We start from the raw sequence: 24,436 nt of genomic DNA, 5'->3' as shown, positions 1-24,436 counted from the left end.
TATAAAGCCCACATTCTTAACACAACTATTTTCATTTATTCTTTTCTGGTTCTTATTCAAATGTATATATTTTAAATGGTTATCATATTGTATATTCATTTTCATAGTCTGATTTTAAATTTAATATTTCATAAAACATTTTCCCATGTTTCAACAGTCTTCATAATTATTCTTTCAAAAGCCACATGGTAGGGCTTCCCTGGTGGTGCAGTGGTTAAGAATCCACCTGCCAATGCAGGCGACACGGGTTCGAGCCCTGGTCTGGGAAGATCCCACATGCCGCGGAGCAACTAAGCCCGTGCGCCACAACTACTGAGCCTGCCCTCTAGAGCCCGTGAGCCACAACTACTGAGCCTGTGTGCTGCAACTACTGAAGCCCGCGTGCCTAGAGCCTCTGCTCCACAACAAGAGAAGACACTGCAATGAGGAGCCCGCGTGCAGTAAAAGAGACCCAGTGCAGCCAAAAATAAATAAATAAAAATAAATAAATAATTTTTTAAAAAAGCCACATGGTATTCTATCATGTTGATGTCCTATAAATTCTCTTGTTGTTTGACCTTTGTTTCTACTCTTTTACTATTTAAGATTATGCTGTGATGAAAGTGTTTGTAAATGTAGCTCTTTTCTTCTCTTGAGTACTCCATAAAACACATTTACAAGATCAGCATAATTGGGCTAAAGATATAAATGTTAATAGTTTTGATACGTCACTTGTCGAATTACTTTAAAAAAAGATTGTTTTCTATAGTTGAACTCTTTAAGCCTCAATTTCTTAATCCATAAAATGGGAGCAATGGTAGTTCCTATCCCATAGAGTTGTGAGGACCAAATGAAATGAAGCATGTATTTAGCACTTAGTAAAAGCTTAACAAATACTAGACATCATTATTTATTTTCACTAGCAGTTTGAGTGTACTAGTTTTTCCACAACCTCATCAACATTGGATATTATCAATTTTTAAAAAATTATTCTAAATAGTTGGTATAAAACTATACTGAAGGATGATTTCTGCTGCTCCTTCCCTTCCTCCCCCTTTCCCTCCTTATTCTCCTCCTCTTTCTTCTTCACCTTCAACTGGAGGTAGAGAGGGAGACCAAAGGGAGAGGGAAAGTAACCAGAAATTTTTTAAAAGACCCCTTAAGTTGAGACACACTGACTTTTTATGTGTGATCCTTGCTTGCTCAGACCACTGAACTAGAAAGGATGGTCAAAGGATATAGAAAATAATAGCTGTGATATTGAATCTAAGCCTTACCCAATTCATTCAATTCACTGGATTCACTGAGTCTATTTATTGAATCCCTACTGTGTGCTATTCAATAGTGGGCACACCTGTGAAGACAGGCAAGGAGAGTCTCGGTTTTTGTCATTGAACCCAAGTCCATGTGCCCGAAGCACGGTGAGGACAAACAAACATTGGAATTTGGAGCAGAGGAAGGCTTACTGCACGGGCCAAGCAAGGAGAATGGGTGGCTCCTGCTCAAAAGACCTGAAGTCCCCAATGGTTTTCAGGGAAGAGTTTTTAAAGGCATCTTTTGGGGTGATGACTTCAGGGTGTATGACTTTCTTCCGATTGGTTGGTGGTGAGGTAACAGGGTGGTGGTCCAGGAATCTCAATCCTCAACCTTCTAGTTCCCACCAGTCTGGAGTCTCAGAAGGTAGTTACCATCCTCCACCTAGGTGGGGGCATTAGTTCCTACAGAACTCAAAATTTCTGTGTCAGATTGTTAGGTATATCCCATGAGAAGGAACTAGGACTCTGTTTTATCACTGAACTGTAATTTCAAAAAAATTTTATTGGAGTGTAGTTGATTAACAAAGTTGTGTTAGTTTCAGGTGTGCAGCAAAGTGATTGAACTATAACTTTTTGACTGCTTTTCCTTTGTTTCTGCGTTCCCTCACTTCCTTAATTAGTATCTGCTCTTTGTAACTCAGGGAAGGTCTAGGAGGCTGAAGCCTTTTTCTACAAACAAGAAATGGGGTACACGGAGAGGGTTTTGTACACGGGAGTGTCCTGCAGGGTCCTGCTCAGTTTTGGCCCCGCCTTTTCTTTGGTACTCCTCAGTCTTCATGGAAACAGGTGGACAAGAAAGGGAATAAAGGTTTGGATAGGTTATTCATAAGCTTGGCACAGGAACCAGGTTTAGGGGGACTCGGTTTCATTTTCATGGAGTTAAATGTGTGTGAGGCTGCATGTGAGGTGGGGAAACCATATAGTTTTGGATGGTGAACGGCATGAAGAAAATAAACCAGTAATGTATCTGAAAGTGTGATGGTGGGCTACTTTAGATTGGGTGCAATGTTCCTGAGTGATATCTGAGCTACAAGACCACTCCCCATCCCCATTAAGATCTAGAAGAATACTAAAGACAGTTAACAGCTAGTACCAAGGCCCTAAAGAGAGTATGGGAACTCCGTGACCTCGAGGAACAGAAGGCCAGAGTCCCAAGAAGGTGGCGGCCAGATAATGTAAGGTAGGCCTTTTATGTAAGAAACTGGATTTTATGCTAAATACGGGGAACCAGGAGTGATTTATAAGCAGGTTTATTTTAAAAGCTCTATCTGCTCTGTGGTAAATGATTTGGAGGTGACGAAAGCGGAAGCCTGTGGCAGAACTGGAATTAAAATCCTAGCGTCCTGACTTCAAGGAAGTGCTGAGTATTTACTGAACAAGCCTGATATGCCAGGCTCTTCTAAGCGCTGAGGATGAACACAGTTCTTGCTTCCGTGGGGCTCCACACTAGTGGACAAGGGTAGAAAACCGCACGTATGACGGTTCACATAGGTCTTAATTTCAAAGGCTGATATGGACCCTGAAGACCGCCTAGTCCAAGCCCCCTAGCCTGAGCGAGAATAATTTGTACTGCACTTAGTGTAGCCAAGTGAGTGGGATGTCCGTTGACCTTGAGCAAAAAATGCCGAGTTTTTCCTCCCGGCTCAGCACCCAGGGAGAGTCAGGTGAGCTAACAGCTGGCTGACGTCCGGGTGGTCAGTAAGGAAGGAGGCGCTGGCCACCCACGCAGCGCCCAGTTTGGCGCTGGAGGCGGAGAACTTCCGGGGGCGGGGCCTGGCCTCGGTCGGCTTTGCCTGCGCCTGCGCCGGAGACGAAACCCTCAGAGCAGGGACTAGGTTCGCCGGAACCCCACGCTCCCGACTTCTGCTTCCGGGTCGGAGCCATGGCGGTGGCAAATTCAAGCCCTGTCAATCCCGTGGTGTTTTTTGATGTCAGCATTGGCGGCCAGGTGAGGTCCTGGCAGCCACCCAGCCCAGCGCCGAAGGGAAAGTGCACGGGGTCTGACAGGCAGATTTCATCCCCTCCCCAGGGGTAACGGACTCGGAAAGCCAGAAAGTGGAATTGGACCAGAACATACTGACCTGCGGGTCGGGGTTGGGGAGGAAGGGAGAAAGAGGAGGAGTCTTTCCCGTCGTGGCGCCCCGCTTGCGGAGGGACTGGGTGGAAAGCAAGGGTAGGCTATGGAGGCGGAAGTGGGAGAGATCAAGCGGCATGTGGGAGGGAGGGTTCCCTGCTCGGTGAGGCCTTCACGGGCTTGGACTGGGCTTTCTGACCGTCTCCCGCCGGTTGCAGGAAGTTGGCCGCATGAAGATCGAGCTCTTTGCAGACGTTGTGCCTAAGACGGCCGAGAATTTTAGGTAAGGAGATGTTCCAGCTTTGCTAGATTAACTAAACCAGAAGCTGGGCCACAGTCTGTGGAATCGTCTGCCTGCCTCTGTCCGTCCACTCACTGCCCTTGAGATCTGATTCCTCTGGGTATCGCTCTGAATAGTCTTGACTGTTCCCGTGTCAATTTATGTTGTTAATCTGTATGCCTGAGTGTCTGGACATCTGACTAGCCGGTAGGTGGGCTTGCTAGCGCCGATGTCTGTGCCCTCCCCTCCGAGGTTAGGAGCGCTCACAACTGTGATGCCATGGTGACTGAATCATTCACTCCTTTCCCTTTCAGGCAGTTCTGCACTGGAGAATTCAGGTCAGTCTCAGACGTGGTTGAGTTCTCTGCTTTCTCCTGAGGGGTGTCCTGGGGCTGCAGTGAGGGTACTGGGGAACCACCGGCAGACCTTGAATGATTGCTGGTGGCAGTAATAGAAGGTAATCCCCCACGGGTCTATCCTCAGTTCATTTGCCTTCTTTATCTCTCTTCTCTGACTCTTTAGGAGAGTCTCTTTGGTTCAGGTGTGTGGTAAACTGGAAAGGCCTATGATTACCTGTCATCATTCCAAGTCTCTTTCTTTTTGGTTATAGAAAAGATGGGGTTCCAATAGGATACAAAGGGAGCACCTTCCACAGGTAAGGCCTTTGGCAAGCCATACTGGGGGGCTTTTAGGAAACAAAATGGAGGATAATTCTTAGATCTTGAGAAGGGATGTTGTTGTGAACTCAGCAACTGATTTGAAGACTTACTAAAAGCCAAAGTGATAAACATTATATTTTGAAATCAATGTTATTCTAAACTACAGAATCTTCTCTCAGGATGCTTTGTTCTCTGTTTCAGGGTCATAAAAGATTTCATGATTCAGGGTGGAGATTTTGTTAATGTAAGTATTGTTCCTTGCCTATTAAGGACTTACACGTTTGGTTTTTTGTTGTTATTGCAGCTGCTGCTGTGTTTACTTCAGGGACCCAGTCTTAAGGCTTGAGAACAATGGCCAAGTTTGATGGGGAGAGGGTGGGAATGGGAATGTCCTTCGATGGCTACTACTCACTGCATCACTAGATGACAGATATCAGCACTTTGAGTCACTGACTTCCAAATCTCAGCCCTTGAGGGCCAGAAAGTGAACTTTCCCAGCATACCAGTAGATGATCCATGACAGACCCAAATTAATTGGCCACATAGAATTTAGCTAGAAATTGGATGCAATTTGTTTTTTCTAAATGGTTGTTAAGTCCCTTTCCAGTGAGCTAAATGCTTATGCCCCATTTTCCTGTCCACTTCTGGAAAGCTGAGTTTTTTTTAATCAGAAGTTCATTAGTGGGAAAGGAATCAGAGCAAGAGAGTTCTGGAAGGATGTTTTCCCTATTCACTGGGAGAGACCAATGAACTAATCCTTCACTGCTAAGCATGTCTTTATTGTGATGACACTGTATGTATCCCCATATCAAGCCTCCTCCGCTTCCTCCAACCTTGGAAGGTGCTGAATAAACCACATTTATGCTTTCTTAAGCCCACTTTTCTCCTTACCCACCCACTTCTGTGCATGATCTTTCTTACTAATATCATTTGGTTAGTCATGATGCTGTTTTCTTGGATCTGGGAGACATTCTTTCTCCTTTATATGTAAATTTAGTTTGACTCTTAGGAGTTTTTTAAGATCTCTCTCTTTCCTATCTAGGTAAGTTTACAAAGTGGCAAATTTGGGGCTGAATCAAAAACAGATCTGTTTTGTTTTATCTGTTTGATGTCGCAAAACTGGGAGATTTTAACCGAAAAATTTTCTCTCTAACATACGGAAAGTAGGTGTACATGAGGCCTGTGTTCCTCATGCAGCAGCAGTTGGTTGGAGTCAAGTAACTGCTCCCTTTAGACACGATGTGTCCTTATTATTAAACCTTTTGCTTCCTTTATTTATGTCATCTGCCCCTGTAGGCATTTAAGTTTGCAACACCTGGTCACAACTGATCATAGTAGGGCTTGGGGTGACCATATACTTTTTTATTGGCTGGTAAGAGGGCTGAAAAGCTATTCTCTGCCTTCTTTCCTTTCTTCCCACAGGCTCCTATATTGCCATATTGTCTTAGCAGGGACAGGACCAGCTTCTTAAGGGTCATTGCCAGAATCTTTGCCAGGCACATTTGATCACTAGCTGCTAGCCCCAGGGTTAGATAGCAGTTGGTCAGCCAGAAGGCTGAGTGTCAGAGAGAAGCAATTACTCAGAGCTACCCTTAGGGCAGAAAAAATGGAATGAGCAAGAGGCAGAAGAAGCAGGATTTGAGACCTTCTAAAGTTGGACCAAGAATATTTGTTTGTTTTAATAATATTTGTTTTTGGTTTTTTTCTGATTGCACAAGAAAAGTACAAAAATGAAAATAAATCATCTCTCAAGGAATCTCGCCTCCCAAGGAATATACTCTTGGCATTTTAGTTTAAAGCTGCCTGTCTTATCATTGCATATATATGTGTGTCAAATATTATTTTTAACAGACTTAAGATCATATGTGTGTTTTAACTTTTTTGTGCTTGATAATTGTCTGCATTTTCCCTTGTCATTGTCTTCTTCCAAAACAATCTTTCTAATAGTTACCTAATATTCCGTGATGAATAGACAATGAATCTATTTGATCAACCCACTGTTATTGAAGATTTAAGTTGCTTTCTCTTGTTTGCCCTACAAATTAATTTTGTCATTTTCCCTACTGTGGCTTCTGGAGTGCAATAGATAGTATGATTATATAGAGAATGATGTGGTAACTGTTCTGTTCTCTAGGTTTATTGGGAAATTGGAAATGAACATGTTTTCCTTCTGTATGTATGTATGTATATATTTATGTGGAGTTAAAGGTGTAATAGCTTACGTTTACATAGTGCTGTATGGATTGCAAAACACTTTTCTCATAGACACTAATTGGATCTTTATGGCAACGGTATAAGGAGTAGGTGATTTCATCCTCACTTGATAGTTGAGGAAACTGGGGCTCAGAGATAGGAAGTGACTTCCCCAGCTCAATAATGATAGTTCTGAAACTCAAATCCAGTCTTTCCACTATACAGAGCTTGGTTTTATTGATAATTTTTTTAAAATAAATTTATTATTCATTTATTTATTTATTTATTTATTTATTTATTGGCTGCGTTAGGTCTTCGTTGCTGCACGCAGACTTTCTCTAGTTGCAGCGAGCAGGGGCTATTAATCGTTGCGGTGCGCGGGCTTCTCACTGCGGTGGCTTCTCTTGTTGCGGAGCACGGGCTCTAGGCGCACGGGCTTCAGTAGTTGTGGCACGTGGGCTCAGTAGTTGTGGCCCACAGTTTCTAGAGCGCAGGCTCAGTAGTTGTGGTGCATGGGCTTAGTCGCTTCACGTCATGTGGGATCTTCCCGGACCAGGGCTCGAACCCATGTCCCCTGCATTGACAGGCGGATTCTTAACCACTGCGTTACCAGGAAAGTCCCAATAATTTTTAGTCAAATAACGATTTGGATTTGAGTTTTCTTTTCTTCCTTGGCTTATGTTAATTCCCTTTAGTAGTCTTTGCTCCAGTAAGGGCCCCTTGATTCTACACTAGGTCAGTGTTTCCACATTCCATCATGTACCCGATATTCTTTTTTTTTTTACTACGTTGGGGCTTCATTGCTGTGTGCGGGCTTTCTCTAGCTGAGGCAAGCGGGGGCTACTCTCCTCTAGTTGCGGTGAGCGGGGGCTACTCTTCCTTGCGGTGTGTGGCCTTCTCCTTGCAGTGACTTCTCTTGTTGCGGAGCACGGGCTCTAGGTGCGCAGGCTTCAGTAGTTGTGACACGTGGGCTCAGTAGTTGTGGCTCGCGGGCTCTAGAGCACAGGCTCAATTGTGGCGCACAGGCTTAGTTGCTCCATGGCATGTGGGATCTTCCCGGACCAGGGCTCGAACCTGTGTCCCCTGCATTGGCAGGCGGATTCTTAACCACTGTTTCACAAGGGAAGTCCTAATATTCTTTTTCTTTACTAACTGGCTGGGAGAGATTGGTCTTTTGGCACTATCTTGATATTACCTTTAAACTCCAGGGATTCTATTTAAGGTACTGCAAATATGGCCTTGGTCAAGTTGCTTTATTACCCTGACTTAAGTTTGCTCACCTGAAAAATGGGGAAGATGATAATGCTTATTCCACAGAGTTACTGGAAAAGCAAAGAGATAACACAAATAGAGCTAGTTTAAGCATAAATTGGGGATTTATGACAAGGTGTTTCCTGGAACCCAAAGGAAGAAATAGATGTAGGAACTAGAGAGCCACAGAACCAATGAGTCCCTTCTCTCTGTTTCTCTAGTGCTCTCTACACATGTGTTGTCTTCTCTTTCTCTTCTCCAGTCCACCTTAAAGAAGATAGTTATCTCCAGCTTCCAGGTTTACATGATACAAGTTCACCCTCAAGAGAGCAGCTATTCTACTTCATGTTTCCCAGAGAAGGAACTCTAGTTGGCCCTGCATGAATTAGGCATCCTCCCCTGGACCTCCCCTGACTTCAACTTTGACCAGGAGGGTGGTATCCTGTTGTATAGATTACACTTCCAAGAGCCCACCCACCTGCATAGTTGGGGGAGTGGAGCCATAGACAGTTAAATAGATTCTCTTATATGACTGCAGACATGAGAGTCTTTGGGAACGGCATCGAGACATCGATTATGTATGTGATCACTGTACTGGTGTCCTCTGCTTTGCTTGTGTCTTAGCCTATCTTTCTAGAGGCCCAGCTGTGACCTGTTGTTTTTTTTCCAGCCCATGAGATGCCCTGGCCAGGTTGTGGGCTGCACGTTCCTTGGATGGGGCTTGCTTTGATTGCAAGATAGGGTCAAAGAGGTGTGGCTCCCAAAGTGACCTGCAAGAGTAAGAGGACTTTAAAGCAGTGAGGCTTGGGGTACAGCAGCTGCTTCCTCTGGGCTCTAGGGGCCAGTGCTCACAAGTTGCTAACACTTCCCTTCTCTCTGCTCAGGGAGATGGTACTGGAGTCGCCAGTATCTACCGGGGGCCATTTGCAGATGAAAATTTTAAGCTTAGACACTCAGCTCCAGGCTTGCTTTCCATGGTAAGTTGGGACCAGTCAAGGTTTTGGGCTAGATTTATAGCCAGCTGACTTCTGGGTCCCTCTTGAGGCCCAGTGCTGTCTCTTGGGATGGAAGCAAATGCTTTCCTTCCCTTGCTTGACCCAGGATTCACCTCTGTACTGCCCACCTCTTTCCTCAATCTGGTTTGATATTGTTGGGCTGGATCCACTAGCAGGCTGGGGAACCAAAATTGAACTCTGATGTGTGTTTTCTTACTTTGTTTGAGCCAGGACGTGTGGTTGGGCACTCAGCCTTGCTGCTTAGAATGTAGCCAGCTGTGCTTTCAAGACCCAGTGTTCACGCCTCTACCACACCACTCACCAGGACTCTCACAGCACCCATTCGTTTACGCTGCCTTCTGGCTGGTCACCCCTTTCAGCTCACTCACCACTCCTCCTTCCCCATCCCAGTACCCTTCCTTCCCATTTATAACCCCACTCACCCATCTCATTCCCCTTTCACCGTCCCCCTGCCCACCTCCTTCAGCCCCTCATCTACACACCCCCACTCGCTCCCCCTTCACTTGCCCTTATTCACCCCTCACTCCTCATTTCCCCTTACCCCTCCCACCTTGCTTCTCTTTCACTCTTCAAGCCTCTCCCTCCCTCCTGTCATCACCCATTTCCTTCTCTCAGTGCCCCAAGTCTCACTCCCCCAAACCCAATATTTACATGCACACATTCTCCGTCCTGCTTGCCCACTCTTCCAGTCATCTAGTCAGCCATTCATCAAATAAAGATTGTTGACATACACTGTTTCAGGCCTCATGGTAAGGCATGAGGATACAGGCCTGATCCCTGGCCTCGTGACATTTAACATCTAGTGGGGGAATCGCACATGCAGAATGACGGGTCCAGTATAGTATAATTCATGCCATCAGTGTAATAAGGGGAGGGTACCTCAGTGTATGTAAAAGTACTGTGAGGGCCCCAAGGAATGAGAGTAATTGCTGCAAGGATCCAAAGAAGTTCTCTACCAGATGGCATTTCAAGTCAAGCAAACTGGCTAGACAAAAGATGTGTGACCATGAAATAGCAGGGTGGCATGGGCAAGGGACAGAAAGTGAGGAAAGTGTTGTGAATGGGGGAGGGAATGACTAGTAGAGACCACCGGAGAGGCAGGTGGGTGTAGGGCTTTAAATGCCAGAATAAGGATGAGGTATGTGGACCTTATTTTATAGGATATGGAGAGCCATGCACTTTTTTGAGCAGGGCTGATCAACTTGGTGTTTTAAAACAAAGACCCTGGCTGCAGTATGAATGGAAGACAGGAGTGGAGAGGGTAGGGCAGAGAAGCCAGTTAGGAGGCTGCCATAATAATTGGGTGAGCCTAGCATCGCAAAGAGTGTACAAGTCTCTCTTAGGAAAGTGAGGCTGGGCAAGCTGGGTAAAGAGCGCAGAAGTGGCTTAAGTGGGCTTGGACCATCGCCGTGAGGACTGCATGCCACTGTGTTAGCATCTGGGGAGGAGTCAGAAAATGGAAGGAAGCCTTGGTCTCTGCTACCTTCAGGCTGACACTAGTTAAGTTGTGCTGTCACACATCTTGTAGCATAATTGTTTTTGCTTCCATCCTCCACTAAATCATGTATTCCTCAAGGGCAGGGACTGAGTCTCATTGCTCTCCAAGCCTTAATACCTGATACAGAAACGTGCTGAGCAGATACTGATAAATGACTGAAAGATAATCAGAATAAAGGCTAATGTTGAGCACATACTCAACAACACTTTATTTGCATTAATTCATTTTAATTCTCTCGTTATTCCTTTGAGATAGGTACAAATGAGGAGACCGAGGCACAGAGAGGTTATGTGGCTAAACTAGATCCCAGTCAGTGATGGATGGGATTCAAGCTCAGTCATCTGGCTCCAGAGCTTATTCCCTAAATCAGTAAGCTATCCTGTCTGGAAGAATGGATAAGTGAGTGGCTAAGGGCAGAGAGTTCCCTGAGCTAAAAACACATGTTGTATGACTCTTTTCCTGCCTGCTTGCTAATAAATGTTTATACATTGAGCAGCAAGATAGATAGATAGATAGATAGATAGATAGAAGAAACAGGAAGAAGGGAGGGAGGGAGGGAGGAAGAACTGGGGCCACTGAGGAGTCCGCCCTCACTGCAGAGTGTAGGTCTGTTCTGACCGGCTCAGGCTGTCCCTTGCTTTCATATGCGAGATGTTCCTGCATACACGTGCGAAACCCCTGATAGCCTCGTCTCACGTGGGGAATTTCTAAAGTATAATGTGACATCCCTAATTAGAGCTTACCCCTAGACAATGTCTTTAATGTATTTCATATACATTTTTATTCCTTCAGTGTTGAACACAGACTCAACCAATTTAATTCCATTAAGCATCCAGTTAACTCTAGTGACCTATCTAATGATTTCCAGTGTTGCCTCTGTAGTATTACTTTGATGAGACCTGTGCTCTTAATAGTACTAGTTCTTTCAGTTTTCCATTTTCCAAAATAATGTAAGTATGCATTGAAATACTCACATAGTTACACAGACATTGTGGTAAGGCAGTGCTGCTGAAACGTGATGTGGGTTTGCTGATTGCTTTGTGTTGTAATTGTAGCCTGTTCTTTTATAATGTATTGTGAAATATAATGCTATAAAGACAATTTCAAGGGAGGAAAAGGGAAGGGATATGGCTGAAGAATTTGAGATTCTTGATTTAAAAAACTTTTACCGATAAAATTCAATAATAAAGGATTTGGGGTGTAGCTGTAAAAAGCAAATGTCATTGATTAAATGTAGTCTTTTTTCTAGCATAGCACTAGCATAGCAGCTTCTTGCCCCTTAAATTTTCTTATTACCATTGTTAAGGGACAGTACAGAGTCATTCAGACAAAGTAGCTTATGGCACAGGCAACAGGCTTTTTCTCAGCTGGTGCCTAATTTGTAAGTGTAATCCAGTTATTACTGGTTTTGGACTAAATACAGCAAATCTGGTTCTATAATCAATTGTTCCCATTATAAAAATTCACACTGTAGGAGAAATGTACATTTATTCAAGGATATAGCTCCTTGAGGGCAGAAATTGTGTATTCTGTTCCTCTGTGTATCCTTGGGTCCTAGCTCAGGCCCTGGCTCATAGTAGATGCTCAGTCAGGTTTGCTGAAAGAAAGCATGGAGGACTCAGGGCTACAGGCTCTTTTGGGGAGTTTTGTCCTTTGGCTGACATGGCCAGGAAAACTCACTGCAAATATATTTGGTTTCCATCAGGCAAACAGTGGTCCCAGTACAAATGGCTGCCAGTTTTTCATCACCTGCTCTAAGTGTGATTGGCTAGATGGGAAGCACGTGGTGTTTGGTGAGTCCTGTTCCTGTCCTAGTCCGAGCCCAGCTCACCCAGAGCGGAACTTCCTATGGAGCCGATCCCCTGACTCTTGTACCAAGAGTGCTCGTCAGATGTAACTGCCCTGGGTAGTAGTAGGAAAGGTGGAAGCCATGGGAAGTGGGGAGGATTTGTGGTTAGAGAGCTAGAGGGGAGGACGAAGGGGCCATCTGATGTAGTGAGTAACCACCTGGGCGATAGGTGTGTCTGAGGGGGGGATGGTAGCACTTAAGAAATACCACACAGAGGCAGCATGGTATAGTGGAGCTTTGCAATTGCTCAGACCTAGTTTTGAGCCCTAACTCTGCTACTTACCACCTGTGACCTTGGGCAACATTTCACTTCCACTGAATATTAATTTTCTGATGTTAGTCTGAGGATCAAATGAGATAATCGCTGAGAATGGGCCTTGGAGGCTGGAAAGTACTGTGCAAATGAGAGTAATAAAGTCCAGCTCATACTCTTCCCACAGGAAAAATCATTGATGGACTTCTGGTGATGAGAAAGATTGAGGTGAGTCCTGTTTTGATTTCCTCTTTCTCAGCCATTCTGGCCTAGTGCTACCTCACTCGTGTCGAGGAGCGGGAGAACCATGAGTGGGCTCTGGTTAGGCCCAGGCTTCACTCCTCAGTTACAGGGAGGAGAAGAGGGAGGAGAGATCATGTACCCCCCAAGTGTTCTGGGCCCTCAGCCTCTCCGGTGCGGTGCCTACTGAGGTTTGGCCTCTGGTGTCTCCTCCATCTAGTTGAGAAGATCCTCCTCGGCATTGTACTCAAGGTCCTTCACGATCGGGTCCCTGCCTCCCTCTCCACGACCCCTTCTGCCACTGCCACTTCCACATTCTAGTCCCATCAGGCTACTAGCCCTCCTCTAAACGTGCATACACGTCCCTACCTCTTGCTCCTTCCTGCCCTCAAGTCTTTGCTCATGCTGTTTCCTCTACTGAAGTGTTCTCCCTTCTTTTCCTCCTGGTGGGATCCCATCCATCCTGCTGGGCCCAGCTCAAATATCCCCTGTTCTGTGAATCCTTCCCTGGCCTGTGCAAGCAGCAGTTTAGTTGCTTCCTCACCCTGTATACAACTCTCTCTTATGACTTACTACATTGTTACATGTCATGGGTTTGATGTTTTCTAAATGTTGTACATTTTCTCTTTGATATGTGTTATATTCTTCCCGTCTGCTAGGCTGCAGACTGTTGTCAGATCAGCCTGTAAGCTCTCAGTCCTTAGCCTAGGGGCCTGCAGGCATCAGTAAGTGTGTGGTGGGGGAGTGTCTGAGTGGAGGAGTCACCACTGTGCTTTCTCTCCTAGAATGTTCCCACAGGCCCCAACAATAAACCCAAGCTGCCTGTGGTGATCTCACAGTGTGGAGAGATGTAGTCCAGAGGAAGACTGAATCAGGTAAGTGTGTCTTTCTTGAGCAGGAGTCAGGACCCCAGAGAAGGCAGCATGGTCTAGTGGAAAGAACTTTAGACCTGAAGACACGGGATTGAGCCCATTTCCTCTCTGCGTGCCCTGGGAGAAGTCACTTCCCTTTCTTGAGCCTGTTTTCTCATCTGCCAAAATGGTGATAATACGTATCTCCTCGGGTCACTGCAAGCATCGAAAGAGAAAGGGTTGGTAGGACACTTTGCTTTTCTAACACTTTATAGTTCACAAAGTATCAACCTGAAAACCATCAGGCACTTTCTGACAGCACTCTTAGACTCTAGTTCCATTCAGTAGTTCCGCTAGGAAGACCTGGCTCCATCCCTGGGTCACTCCCTTCTGGGACCAGCCTGGGCAGCCAGGAGACACCCCAATCATGCCTCTCGCCAGAACCGACGCTGCAGTTCCAGCCCCTGACTTTGTATTTGCCAGCCTCATAGGTGAATGTGACACATTTCTCAGCCGACATAGACTCACTTCCTACCCAGACTTGTCACTCACTGCCTGCTCTGTGCTGGGCATCATTCTGAGCATGGGGATGGGGGAAAGAGTGGAAAGATGCCTCCACCCTTTAGGAGCTTATGGAGAATAAAACACATTCTCAGAGGTGATCACTAGTAGTATGAGTGATGTTGTTAAGGATTAGTAAGAGTTCAAGAAAGAAATTGATCACTTCCAGCTAGGTAAAGGATGGTAGTGCTTTGCCTTTCTTTTCTTTTTTTCTTTTTTTTTTAAATTTTCAAACCTGCAGAAAAGTTGGAAGAGTAATACATTGAACACCTATTTACCTTTCACCTAGATTCGCCAGTGTTTAACATTGTTTTATCATTTTACTTTGACATTTGTTTCTTTCCCTTCTTCCCTCTCCTCCCATTTCCATTCCTCTCCTGCTCCTCTTCCTTCTTTCCTTCCTTTCCCTTTCTTCATTTCTTTTCCATCTGGAAGTTGAGGACTTCTTGACACTTTACCCCAGAATACTTCAGCAAGCGACTCCTAAAAATAAGAGCGTCCTGCATAATCACAATAATATTGTCTAATGTACATGCTCAAACTTACCCAGTTGTCCACAAAGTAACTTTTTTTAGCTCTAAAAAAAGAAATCCAATCAAGGTTCACATATTTCATTTGGTTGTTTATTTTTAGTTATGAAAGCAACATCATCTCCTGAAATGAGGTATGAAAATTTTCACAGAAAACAGTTAAGGCCCCCCCTTAACCGCTCACCCCCATCCACATCTCCATCCCACTGCTCTCCTCAGAGGAAACTTCTTCATCAGTTTGATGTATGTCCATAGGGCCTTTTCTTTGCCCATCTAATTTTGGGAGGTTTTGTTTTTCCTAAATGGCATCATACTATTTGTTCATCACTTTATTTCCATTTGATCTTATGTCCGGAAGACTTTTCCTCCTCCATTCATGTAAAACTATGTTGTATTTAAACAAAACAAAACTGATATAATATGCTATAAGATGTTTGTAGCAAATATTTTATTTTACCTTTTTCTTAATGATTTGAATAATTATACATTCTGAGTCTTAGTTCTTTACATGTTTTGACCATTTTGTCTAGAATATATTTTAAGAAAAAACTGGCAGTGGGTTTCTTGTCTTAACTTTGGTGATATCCTTTGTTAAACGGAAGTTCTAAATTTTGATGAGATCAAAATTTTTAATCTTTTCCCTTGTGTTGTGTTTTATCTTGTTTAAGAAGGTCCTTACTACCTCAATCATAATGCCTTCTGTATTTTTTCTAATGCTTCTATAGTTTTATTTGTATACTTACAAAATTATCTAGAATTTATTTTTCTGGACTCTGCCTTTTTTTTCAAATGGAGATCTAGTCAAATACCAGACCATCTTAATGACTGTGCATACCTCCATCTGTGACTTACTTTGTGTTCACAGCATCTGGCACTTACAGGCATTCAGTTAAAATTTATTACATGAGTTAATAGAGAGGGAGAATGTCAGGCATTTTAGGCAGGGAACTGGTGTGAGCAAATGCCAGGGCAGGAATGCACAAGTGTGTGCTGGAAGCTCACGTGGACTCTTGTTCAGCCAAATGCTCCCTTCTCAGGCCTAGTTGACACTCTGAGCTTTCTTTTCTGCCAGTACTGGGGGCCCCAGGCTCAACGTGCTTTCCCCCTGCCCTCGCTGCTGGCCATTCCCTCTCCTACTCGTTTCTTGGCTGAACGAAAGTTGAGCTCATAAGTCCTTTTCCTTCTAAAGACTGACCACTGATCACCACCAGAGGACAGAAGATCACAAAAACAATAAAATTTAGAAATCCTTTTATGTTTAGGGCCTTTTCTGTATTTTTCTGAGACCCTTACAGAAAGTTACTGGAAATACATGTTAGGAGTTTGTTTTCTGAGGGTGGGCGATCATCAACCCTCCTCTCCTCACCCGCTATTAGCAAAGGTCACGTAAACATTTGCCCCCATGAAAGCCCTTCCTTTTAGCCTACAACCCCAAGCAGAGCAAATTCCATGGAGAACATTTGATGCTCCAGAGGCCCTCTAGACCCGAACTTTCCAGTAGGCATTCCTTTCTGTGATGGTGGAAATGTTCTGTATCTGTGCTGTCCATTATGGTAGCTTCCAGCTACATGTGGCCATTGAGCACTGGAAAAATGTGACTGGTGTGACTGAGGGACTGAATTTTTACTTTTATTTAATTTTAATTAAATTTAAAGAGCCACATGTGGTACCTCCAATTTAGTCTTCTAACCTTGACTTGCTCAGAATTAAATCTTTCATAGCTTATATTTAGAGACAATACAGTAAAAGCAGTTATATCACTTATTGAATATTTCTTGTGCTCAAATTCTGAGCTAAGAACCTTACTTTAATTATCTCATTTAACTTTACCAAGTTAAAAGCTCATAGGTTTTAAGGTGTTAGGGAATCTAGGTGGCAGTCTGACCTTAAGGCATTCCACAGATGGGTTCCCCACTTTGGGTTTCTGAGTAATGGATTTGGGAGAAAGTAAGGAAAGTAAGTAAAAGATTTGGGAGTATGATATCATTTCATCATGTTTCTTCCCAGCTGTGAAGTTACAAGCATCTCTGATTTCTAAAGGAGTATTTCAGATCCCTCAGGTTGTTTGAGGGCAGAATAATGTTTGACAGCCAGTGTAGATGATGTTTTTAAGTCCTACTAGGCAGTATTTCTCAAGCTTTAATGTACATATGAATCACCAGGAGATCTTGTTCAGGTGCTGGTTCTGATTCAGTGGGTCTGGATGCAAGTTAAGATTTTGCATTTCTAACCAGCTCTCAGGTGATGCTGATGCTGATTTGGAGTGGCAAGGCTACAGAGGAATAACAGTGTCTTTTAATTGAGAACCCACCGTATTCCAATCAGAAAAGACCCAGGAGGAGATAATCTCTTGGTGGCATTGGTCCGGCAGGAATCTACTGCATTCACATCAAGAGATCACCTAATCATGCATTTAAGGCCTGTGCCTAGTCACTGGAAATAGAAGATAGGAAGGAGACAGAAGATAGGTGAAGTCACTTGATCAACTGTACCTCCCTATGAAGAACTTCCTTCCTATGAAGAACTTCCTTCCTATGAAGAACTTCCTTCCACAACTTCTTTTGTGCTTTACCTTAGGTCCTGACTTTGGTTTTAGTGAAAATGAAGTTTTCTGTACAACTCTAGGTGTAGTAACCTCGGTTTTATCTCAGTGGGTCCTGTGAAAGCTTTTTACGTTGAATATGATTAGGTATACATAAACGAACTTTGGGCCTCAGGATTCTCCTACCCAGTCTGAACTGGGTTCTTGGCTACTTACAACTGCATGGGGGGGGGGGGGGGGCAGGGGCGTGGAACCTCTGTTTTGAAAACCTGAGAGTCTCTTGGAAAAGAGAGTGGCTGTGAGCTCTGACAGCCTTGCTAATCTCCCTGTGATCCCCAAGCCTGGTACTATCAAGCAGCAGAGATCTTTCTTTAGTTCATTGTTTCCCAAATTTCCCTGAAGATGAGAATCACGTAGGGGCACTTATTAAACCTGCTAATTCCCAGATCCCCCCCTGAAGAGTTTGAGTGAATTTGAGGTAGGATCCAGGATGCTATGTTGCTTCAGATGCTTCTTATCAGAGAAATGTGGGTAACCCTGCTTTAGGTGGTGCTGGTTGAATGTTTTTTAACATTTGTCTCTTAGGAAAAAATATAATTATACAGCACCTAATTTTACAGGTATTATAGCTTACACTGAGGTGTTATTCGAGTTCACATAGTCAGTAGGTTAAAAATTAATTGTACCTGTGGATGGTGGATATGGTAAGAGCTGTGACACTGCTGTTGGAGTGACTGAGGTTTAGGAAATACTGTCCCCCAATCTGGGATTTCCTGTAGATGTGATACATTCCTGTAGAGGAAGATTCTGAAAGACACATTGGTGGCACGTGGGCTGGTCTTTCATTAATTAAGATAGGTCCCACACTGCAGATGAGGCAACAAACTTGGAAAGCCCAGTTCCTGCCTTAAAGGAACTCACAGTCTCTTGGGGAAACTGACAATTACAGTACAGTAAAGCACTGAACTGGAGGTTTTAAGACAAAGGAAGGAAAGTGAATGCCTGTGTCTGCCTGGAGTGTTTGGGAAGACCGCAGAAGAGATGTTTCAGCTGAGTACATGAAAGAATGGAGTTTGTCAGGGTAGCTAAAACTGGAGAGGGCATTCCAGGCAGAGGGAATGGCATGAGCAAAGGCACCAAGCAGGAAACAGCAGGAAGTGTAAGGGAAACTGCAAATAATTCAATATAGCCAAAGCAGGAAGATATGAAAAGCAAACTGTAAGAGGCGAGGCTAGAGGAGGCCAGGGTCAGCTGTGAGATCCATTGCAGGCTGAGGTATTCATATGTTAACCTGAGGATGGGGGTGAGCTTCAGGCAGTGTGTACATCTTTCCCCCCTAGGGTGAGAGGTCATCATGCTCCTGAGATTCCAAAGGGTAGCCTGACCCTCCAAAAAGAACCGGGCCAGTAGGAGCCAGTGAAGGATTTTGAGCAGGAGAACACTGTAATTGACTTTACTTATTCAGATGATTCTAGCAGCAGTGTGGAGGATAGGCTGGAGGCCAGTGAGGTGTCCACTGCAGCAGTCCGGGCCAGAGCAAAGAGGTTCCACATGAAAATGTGCATCTAGGGAGCACCAGAGATGTGGCAGCAAATATTTGCATGCCTGCTGGGCATGTAACACCGTTCCCCGCCCTGAAAGTCAGAAGTCCTGCCAGCTAAAAAGGGCGGGGAAGGGAGAATGGCTCCATCCCAGTCCCTCCAGTACAAGGGCGAAGCTCCCTGCCCTGTAACCAGGCCTTACACACAGAGAGATACATCACGTCCATGGAATACTACATAGCCTTAAAAAGAAAGAGGTAGATCTGTATGTGTTGGCAGATTTCTAAGGTAAATTAAGGGACAAAGTCAAGATGTAGTACTTTATATAAACATGATGCTATTTATTTTGAATTACTCTTTCAGAAATTACTGTAGTGATAGATAGCTGACTGGTAGTAATTGTTACCTCTGCAGAGTAGAGATAGCAAAGAGACTTTCTTTTCAGTTTATATTGTCCTGTATATGCTTGAATTTTCTACACTGGGCATGTATTTTATAATAGAAATACATACTGTATATATGTAGTTTTAACGAATCCTAGTTCCTCCCAGCCCTTCCCAGGAGCATGTAGCTAACATCAGTTTGTGAATCATTCCCTGGTCCCCTCCTGGGTGCACCCACAGTACTTGGTTCATCCCTCTATTACAGCATTTAACACAGTGTATCATGAATATGTTGGTCTGGTTTTCTCTAGACTGAGAACTCCTTGAGGCAGGGGCCATGCTGACTAACACAGTGCCTGGTCAGTGATAGAGCTTAGGTCCCGGAGCACCACGCAACTTGTAAAGTGCATTTATACATTTTTGTACATTCTGCTTGAGGGCCCAGGGTTAAACTTCTGTCTGAGCCTGCAGTATGAGGCCAGGACCCACTGTGCTCTGGAGGAAGAGGGGTGTGGCCATGTTTGGGGGGAGGGGAACAGTAGTAACTGAGTGTACTCACCCTGTTCTTTTAGGACAGCTAACTCCAAGGCCATAAACAGAGGGTGTGGAGTTTCCTTTCTTTATAACCCTGGGACCAAGACCTTCAAGGAAAAGGATTGCTCTTTGTTCTGGAGCTCCACAGAGAGCAATCAAGGTCTGGCAGAAAGCACACAGACTTCGGAGCCAAGTAGACCAGGAAGCCCCATCACTGTCAGGCCATTAAACCCCTTGGAACCCTAGTTTTTCCCTTTGCTTAATTATAAATAATATATACTGCACAGAGTTGTGAAGGGTAAATAATAAAGGAGACAGTGTATTGGCCGTAAGTATTAGTTTCTTTCTTGGTTCCGTGTAACACGCCTCTCAGCTCTGCTCTGGGGCACCAAAGGTCTGGCCTGTGGCAAGAATCAAAGTGGTCTGCTCTTTGGGGAGAGGAGGGTTCGGGGTGTAGAGGAGAGCTGCGAGTGTCTTCTCTCATGGACTGTCCCCTCCCCGTTCCTCTGAGCGGCTTCTCTCTTCCGTCTCTCACAGACCCTCCACATCTGCCATTGCAGGCCTTCCCTTGCTCGGGGTGATGCTCTTGAGTAAGATAAACTGGACTGGCCCCTGTGTTTGCTTCCCTGCCTGCTGCTGCCCCATTTGATCAAAAGACCTTGGAAGTATCACAGACTCAGAAGCCAAGATTTTGTGTTTAAGTTTTCAACTGTAAATAAAGTTGTTCTTTTTTTTTTTTTTTTTGGTTTTGGGTTTTTTTTTTTTTTTTTTTTTTACCGTGTGTTGTGTTCTTTTTAAATGGTTGTAATGATAGCCCTGTCTCCTCACTCCTTAGCTCCAGCTAGGAGTACTGACTTTCCCCAGAGGCCAGCCTGGGCCAGAGTCAGGCCCTTGATATGTAGAGTTGATGCCTCAGATTTACAAGCAGTTGTAGCAGTCCCCTCTTAGGTTCAAGCTGATCGGGCAAAGAAGGCAAAGCCCCAGGGCCTTATGTTCCCAGTAGGTTCATTTTGGTTAGTTCTAGAGCCTGTGGGTGAAGGGTCACTAGCTTGGGATATTTTTGGATGGGAGACCATTTGGTAGAATGTGTCTTGATCATGATGAAGTGGAAATCATTTATTAATAGTTAAAAATCTTGGTTTGAATCCGAAGTCATTTTTTAAACAGTTGAGGTCTTGAGATGTTCACTTCCCCTTCAGAGCCTCGGTTTCCTCATCTGTAAAATGGGGATAATAATACTACTTCATAACATTGTCGAAAGGGTCAAACAAGAGAATGGAGATGAGGGTAACTTGTAGACAGTAACGTGCATTGGAAAATGTTTGTTTTCAAAGGAAATAAAAGGATAACATAAACACATAAAAGATAAAAAGTTCCCATTGAGTATAATGTTCAGGAGGTAAAGGGAGTTCCCTGGTATTCCTTTCATGAGGCAGTTTCTATGTTATCCCATTCCTACTTTCTCCTGGCTCATGGCAGGGATGACTCATAACTACTAGCAGCAGGCTACGGCAGCAGCAGAGTAGCAGAGAGCTGAATTCTGTGATAACATAGAACCAGGCTAAAAGTGCCATTTCAGTGTATTGGGGGACAAGAAAGGTGGTGAGGTATACAAGGGCCCTATAGTTTGGATATTTGCAACTGTCTAGCTAAGTAAACAGGATTCAGGGCACACGGGGAAGAAAGCGTTGTGATCTAGTGGAGGAGAAATCTTCAAGTAACTAAACGGGGTAGAATCATAGAGAGGAAGGAAGATGAGCAGCTGGGATCCTGAGCTGACGTTCTTATGATGGGCCATTCAGTTGAATTCAATTACACTTGGCACCTGCATTCTTTGCCAGTTTCTGTCCTGGGCACTGGAGCTGTAAAGATGAGTAAGATGTGGCCTGTGCTTGTGACAGGAGATAGGCATGGTTTGGATTCAGTGCGGTTGAGTGTTAGAATGGGAGCCCTTATGAGGACAGGAAATTTGGTCGTTTTTGTTTGTTTTTCACTGCCGTCTCCAGCACCTAGTAGCCAGTAAGTGCTCAATAAATAATTTGTTGTGTGAATGATAGTGGTATGTATAAGGTGCTATGGGAGCAGAGCGGAAAGATTGGGGGTGAGAGGAAGAGGCAACATTTGAGGTAAGTATTGACAGATTGGTTGGAATTAGCCAGGAGATAAGGGTGGGGAGGGCTTTCTAGGAAAAGGCAACTATGTTTTGGGGCCCAGAGTCTGTTAGAGATGGGGACAAGGTGAAAGTTTTGCAGAGGAGATTCTTGGAATGAAACCACTTGTCTTTCAGATCACTTAAAGGTAGACACTGGAGCTGTGGTCACCACGCTGGGCTCTCAGGGTGGCAGGGGGACTAGGAGAACTGTGGCTTGGGGAGCTCCCACCTTGGAACAGGAGATGAATTTTGACATGAACTGTTTCTCCTCCAGTGCTTCAGTACCATCTCTGCAGTGGTAGAGAGGGGGCTACAAGGAAACTAGTTTCTTAAATCGCTCATCTTTATGTTCACTGAGCGTGAAGAGAGAGTTTAGTGAAGTAATTGGATGAGTAAGTAATGATACTTTTAAGTAACATTTTAAAGACAAATATTACAGAATTTATATTTCTGCTTGAGAAGCCATCCCTTCAAAGCAGTTACATAAGGAACGTTACTTATTCTCAGAGGTGCTGCTGCCATTATTCTAAGTGTCTTTATAACTCCACTTTGGGGAAAAGCTCTCAAGCCTATGGGGCACACTTTTAAATGTCCGAAGTGTTGGCAGAGTTGCCTTTGAGGAAATATTTTCTTTTTAACAGTCAAAAGTCACCTGGAGCTGGAACAGATGAGTAGCAGCTCTGGGATCCACCTACTTCTTTCCCTCCACACTGTTGCTGCCGCAGACCTTTTTCACCTGGATTACTGGTGCTGCTGCCCAGATGACCTCTCTGCTGCCAGTACCTTCTTCTCCAATCCATTTTCTACATCACATCATTCACTTGACACATTAAGATATCGTGTGTCAGGGACTATGCCAGATGCCTCAGGAACTCATAGTGTGGCAGGGAAGACATGAGTGCAGTACAGTGTGTTAGGAGAGGGTCTCCTAACCTAGTAACATCTGAGGCAAGACCTAGAGGATGAAGAGTTAAGCAGGCAAAGGAGAAGGGAGAAAGGAAGAATGTTATAAGTAGAGGGAATAGTATGTGATAGCTCAAAGGAAGCAGTGGCTAAAAGGTCACCTGGAAGGTTGGACAGGGAATGTGACAGAAGAGTGGGAAGTAAGTTTAGAGGTCATGCAGGGTCCTGCCAACCACATTAAGGAATCTGGACAATCCTGTGGGTGGTGTAGTCACTAAAAGATTTTAAGTAAGACAGTGTCGTGATCAGATGGATGTTTTCAAAAGAACACTGGATATTGTGATGGGGAATATTAGAGTAAGAAAGGTAGAGACACTGGCTAGGAGGCCGCAGCAGTGCTCTAAGCCAGGGGTTGGCAGGCCAGGTGTCACTCCCTATTTTTCAGTGTTTCGTGAGCTAAGAATAAGAATAATTTTTAAATGTTTAAATAGTTGGGGGAAAAAAAGTTTAAATAGTTGAAAAATCTAAAGAATATTTTGTGACATAAAAATTGCATGAAATTCAAATTTCAGTGTCCATAAATTACATTTTTTGGAACACAGATGTACTTGTTTACTGATTGTCTGTGGTTACTTTCAGGCTCTAAATTTGAGTAGTTGAGAATCTGGCTTGCACAGCTTAAAACACTATCTGGCCCCTATTGAAAAAGTGCCTACTCCTGCTCTGAGCAATGGATGATGATGGCCTACACTAAAGTAGCAGCAGTAGGAAGGAAGAATCTCTGGATTGGCATTTAGATATTTTTTAGGACTGATTCAGGGAGGCCTTTAAGGGGTGGAATTGACAGGCCTAGATGATACCAATGGGGTAAGGACTACTGCACTAGCCTCCTAGCTGGTTTCCCTACTTTCATTTTTGCCCCTCTGCAGCCCATTCACTATTCCCTAGCCATTAAAGAAAAAAAAAAAAGTGCCATTCCCTACTTTCAATTCTAAAATTACCCTTCTCACTATTGCCCTTAGGTTAAGTTTCAGATAAAATGTTCCTAATTTAACCCTGCCTACCTCTATAACCCAAATGTCTTCATTCTGGTCTTATTAGACTACTTTACTTGTATTTGCCCCAGACCCCATCTCTTCTTGCCTCCTACGCCTTTGCATAAACCTCCATGTGCTTGGAGTCTGCACTAAACCTTCTTCCCACCGCCACTCCCAAAATGCTTTGTGCATTTGCAGCGCTGGAGTGTTGGGTGTGTTGCATGTTTAAATTTCTGCCTTTATACCTAGACTGAATTTAAGAAGGCAGCAACTGGCGCACTTGTCCATACCCAGCAGATAGTAGACGCTTAATAAAGAACGAACTAAGGTGGACGACTTCATCTACATCATGCGGCAGCCTCAATTACAAATCGTTTGTGAAACGTGCATAGTAATCCCTATTTCACATGGCTGTTGTAGGAATAAAATGCACGAAAAATGTCTAGCGTGCTCAATAAACGTAAGGTGAAATTAAATCTGATTTGTGGCCAATACGAAAAGACGTGAATACTTAAAGACAGTCCTCCTGTGCCTGGTATGATAGATCGGAAGGCAGGTCCCCACGGAGTACATCCCCGCCCTCCATATGCTGGGCAAGGGCTGCCTGATAGCTTGCGTGGTCCCCCCAAGGTGACTGCTCCGCCGTAAACCGACGCTCTTTGAATGCATACGTTTAAGTCCGTTCCAGAAACTCTCAGCTCTGCCGCGAGTACACGGCCATTGTAGAAAAGGCAGCTCCATCTGCAGTCATGGTCTGAGGTCACAAGGACCATATTTGGAGCAGGGCAGGCGGG

The 24,436-nt window shown here is 44.3% G+C and overlaps 2 protein-coding genes across 9 annotated transcripts in view; both read left to right on the top strand.

Annotated features, from left to right (window-relative positions):
• CCDC30 (coiled-coil domain containing 30) overlaps positions 1–2,898 on the top strand; it is a 156,535-nt gene extending 153,637 nt beyond the window's left edge. The window contains exon 18 of one of the 2 annotated variants that reach the window (XM_082387700.1): positions 182–2,898. In XM_082387700.1, the coding sequence (XP_082243826.1) occupies positions 182–218 (37 nt within the window). In that variant the 3' untranslated portion in view covers positions 219–2,898. Of the gene's footprint in view, positions 1–157 lie in introns of both variants that reach the window. The other variant, XM_082387699.1, reaches the window with a different exon arrangement.
• Positions 2,899–3,087: 189 nt separating this feature from the next.
• Positions 3,088–24,121, top strand: PPIH (peptidylprolyl isomerase H). 7 transcript variants are annotated; one of them, XM_082389368.1, is made up of 10 exons: positions 3,088–3,243; positions 3,588–3,652; positions 3,964–3,987; positions 4,260–4,304; positions 4,510–4,552; positions 8,637–8,729; positions 11,972–12,059; positions 12,556–12,596; positions 13,394–13,483; positions 23,892–24,121. In XM_082389368.1, exons 1-9 carry the CDS (start codon positions 3,178–3,180, stop codon positions 13,460–13,462), a joined length of 534 nt encoding a protein of 177 aa, XP_082245494.1. In that variant the 5' UTR covers positions 3,088–3,177; the 3' UTR covers positions 13,463–13,483; positions 23,892–24,121. The 7 variants fall into 7 exon arrangements, with proteins under 7 accessions (XP_082245494.1, XP_082245492.1, XP_082245490.1 ...); XM_082389366.1 differs by lacking the exon at positions 23,892–24,121 and adding an exon at positions 20,111–20,289; XM_082389364.1 differs by lacking the exon at positions 23,892–24,121 and adding an exon at positions 20,088–20,289.
• The last annotated feature ends 315 nt before the right edge of the window (positions 24,122–24,436 follow it).

The sequence above is a fragment of the Balaenoptera borealis genome, assembly GCF_965194805.1.
Source record: "Balaenoptera borealis genome assembly, chromosome: 1".
In the NCBI taxonomy this organism is placed as follows: domain Eukaryota; kingdom Metazoa; phylum Chordata; class Mammalia; order Artiodactyla; family Balaenopteridae; genus Balaenoptera; species Balaenoptera borealis.
Note: the sequence above shows the minus strand (reverse complement) of the source record. Positions and strands in the feature narration are given on the sequence as shown.

Bases quoted from the DNA above. Each gene is read 5' to 3' on its own strand.
- PPIH (XM_082389368.1), top strand. From the start codon at position 3,178: ATGGCGGTGGCAAATTCAAGCCCTGTCAATCCCGTGGTGTTTTTTGAT. The intron at 3,244-3,587 runs GTGAGGTCCTGG...CGCCGGTTGCAG, and splicing joins ATGTCAGCATTGGCGGCCAG to GAAGTTGGCCGCATGAAGAT. The intron at 12,060-12,555 runs GTGAGTCCTGTT...CTCTTCCCACAG, and splicing joins TGGGAAGCACGTGGTGTTTG to GAAAAATCATTGATGGACTT.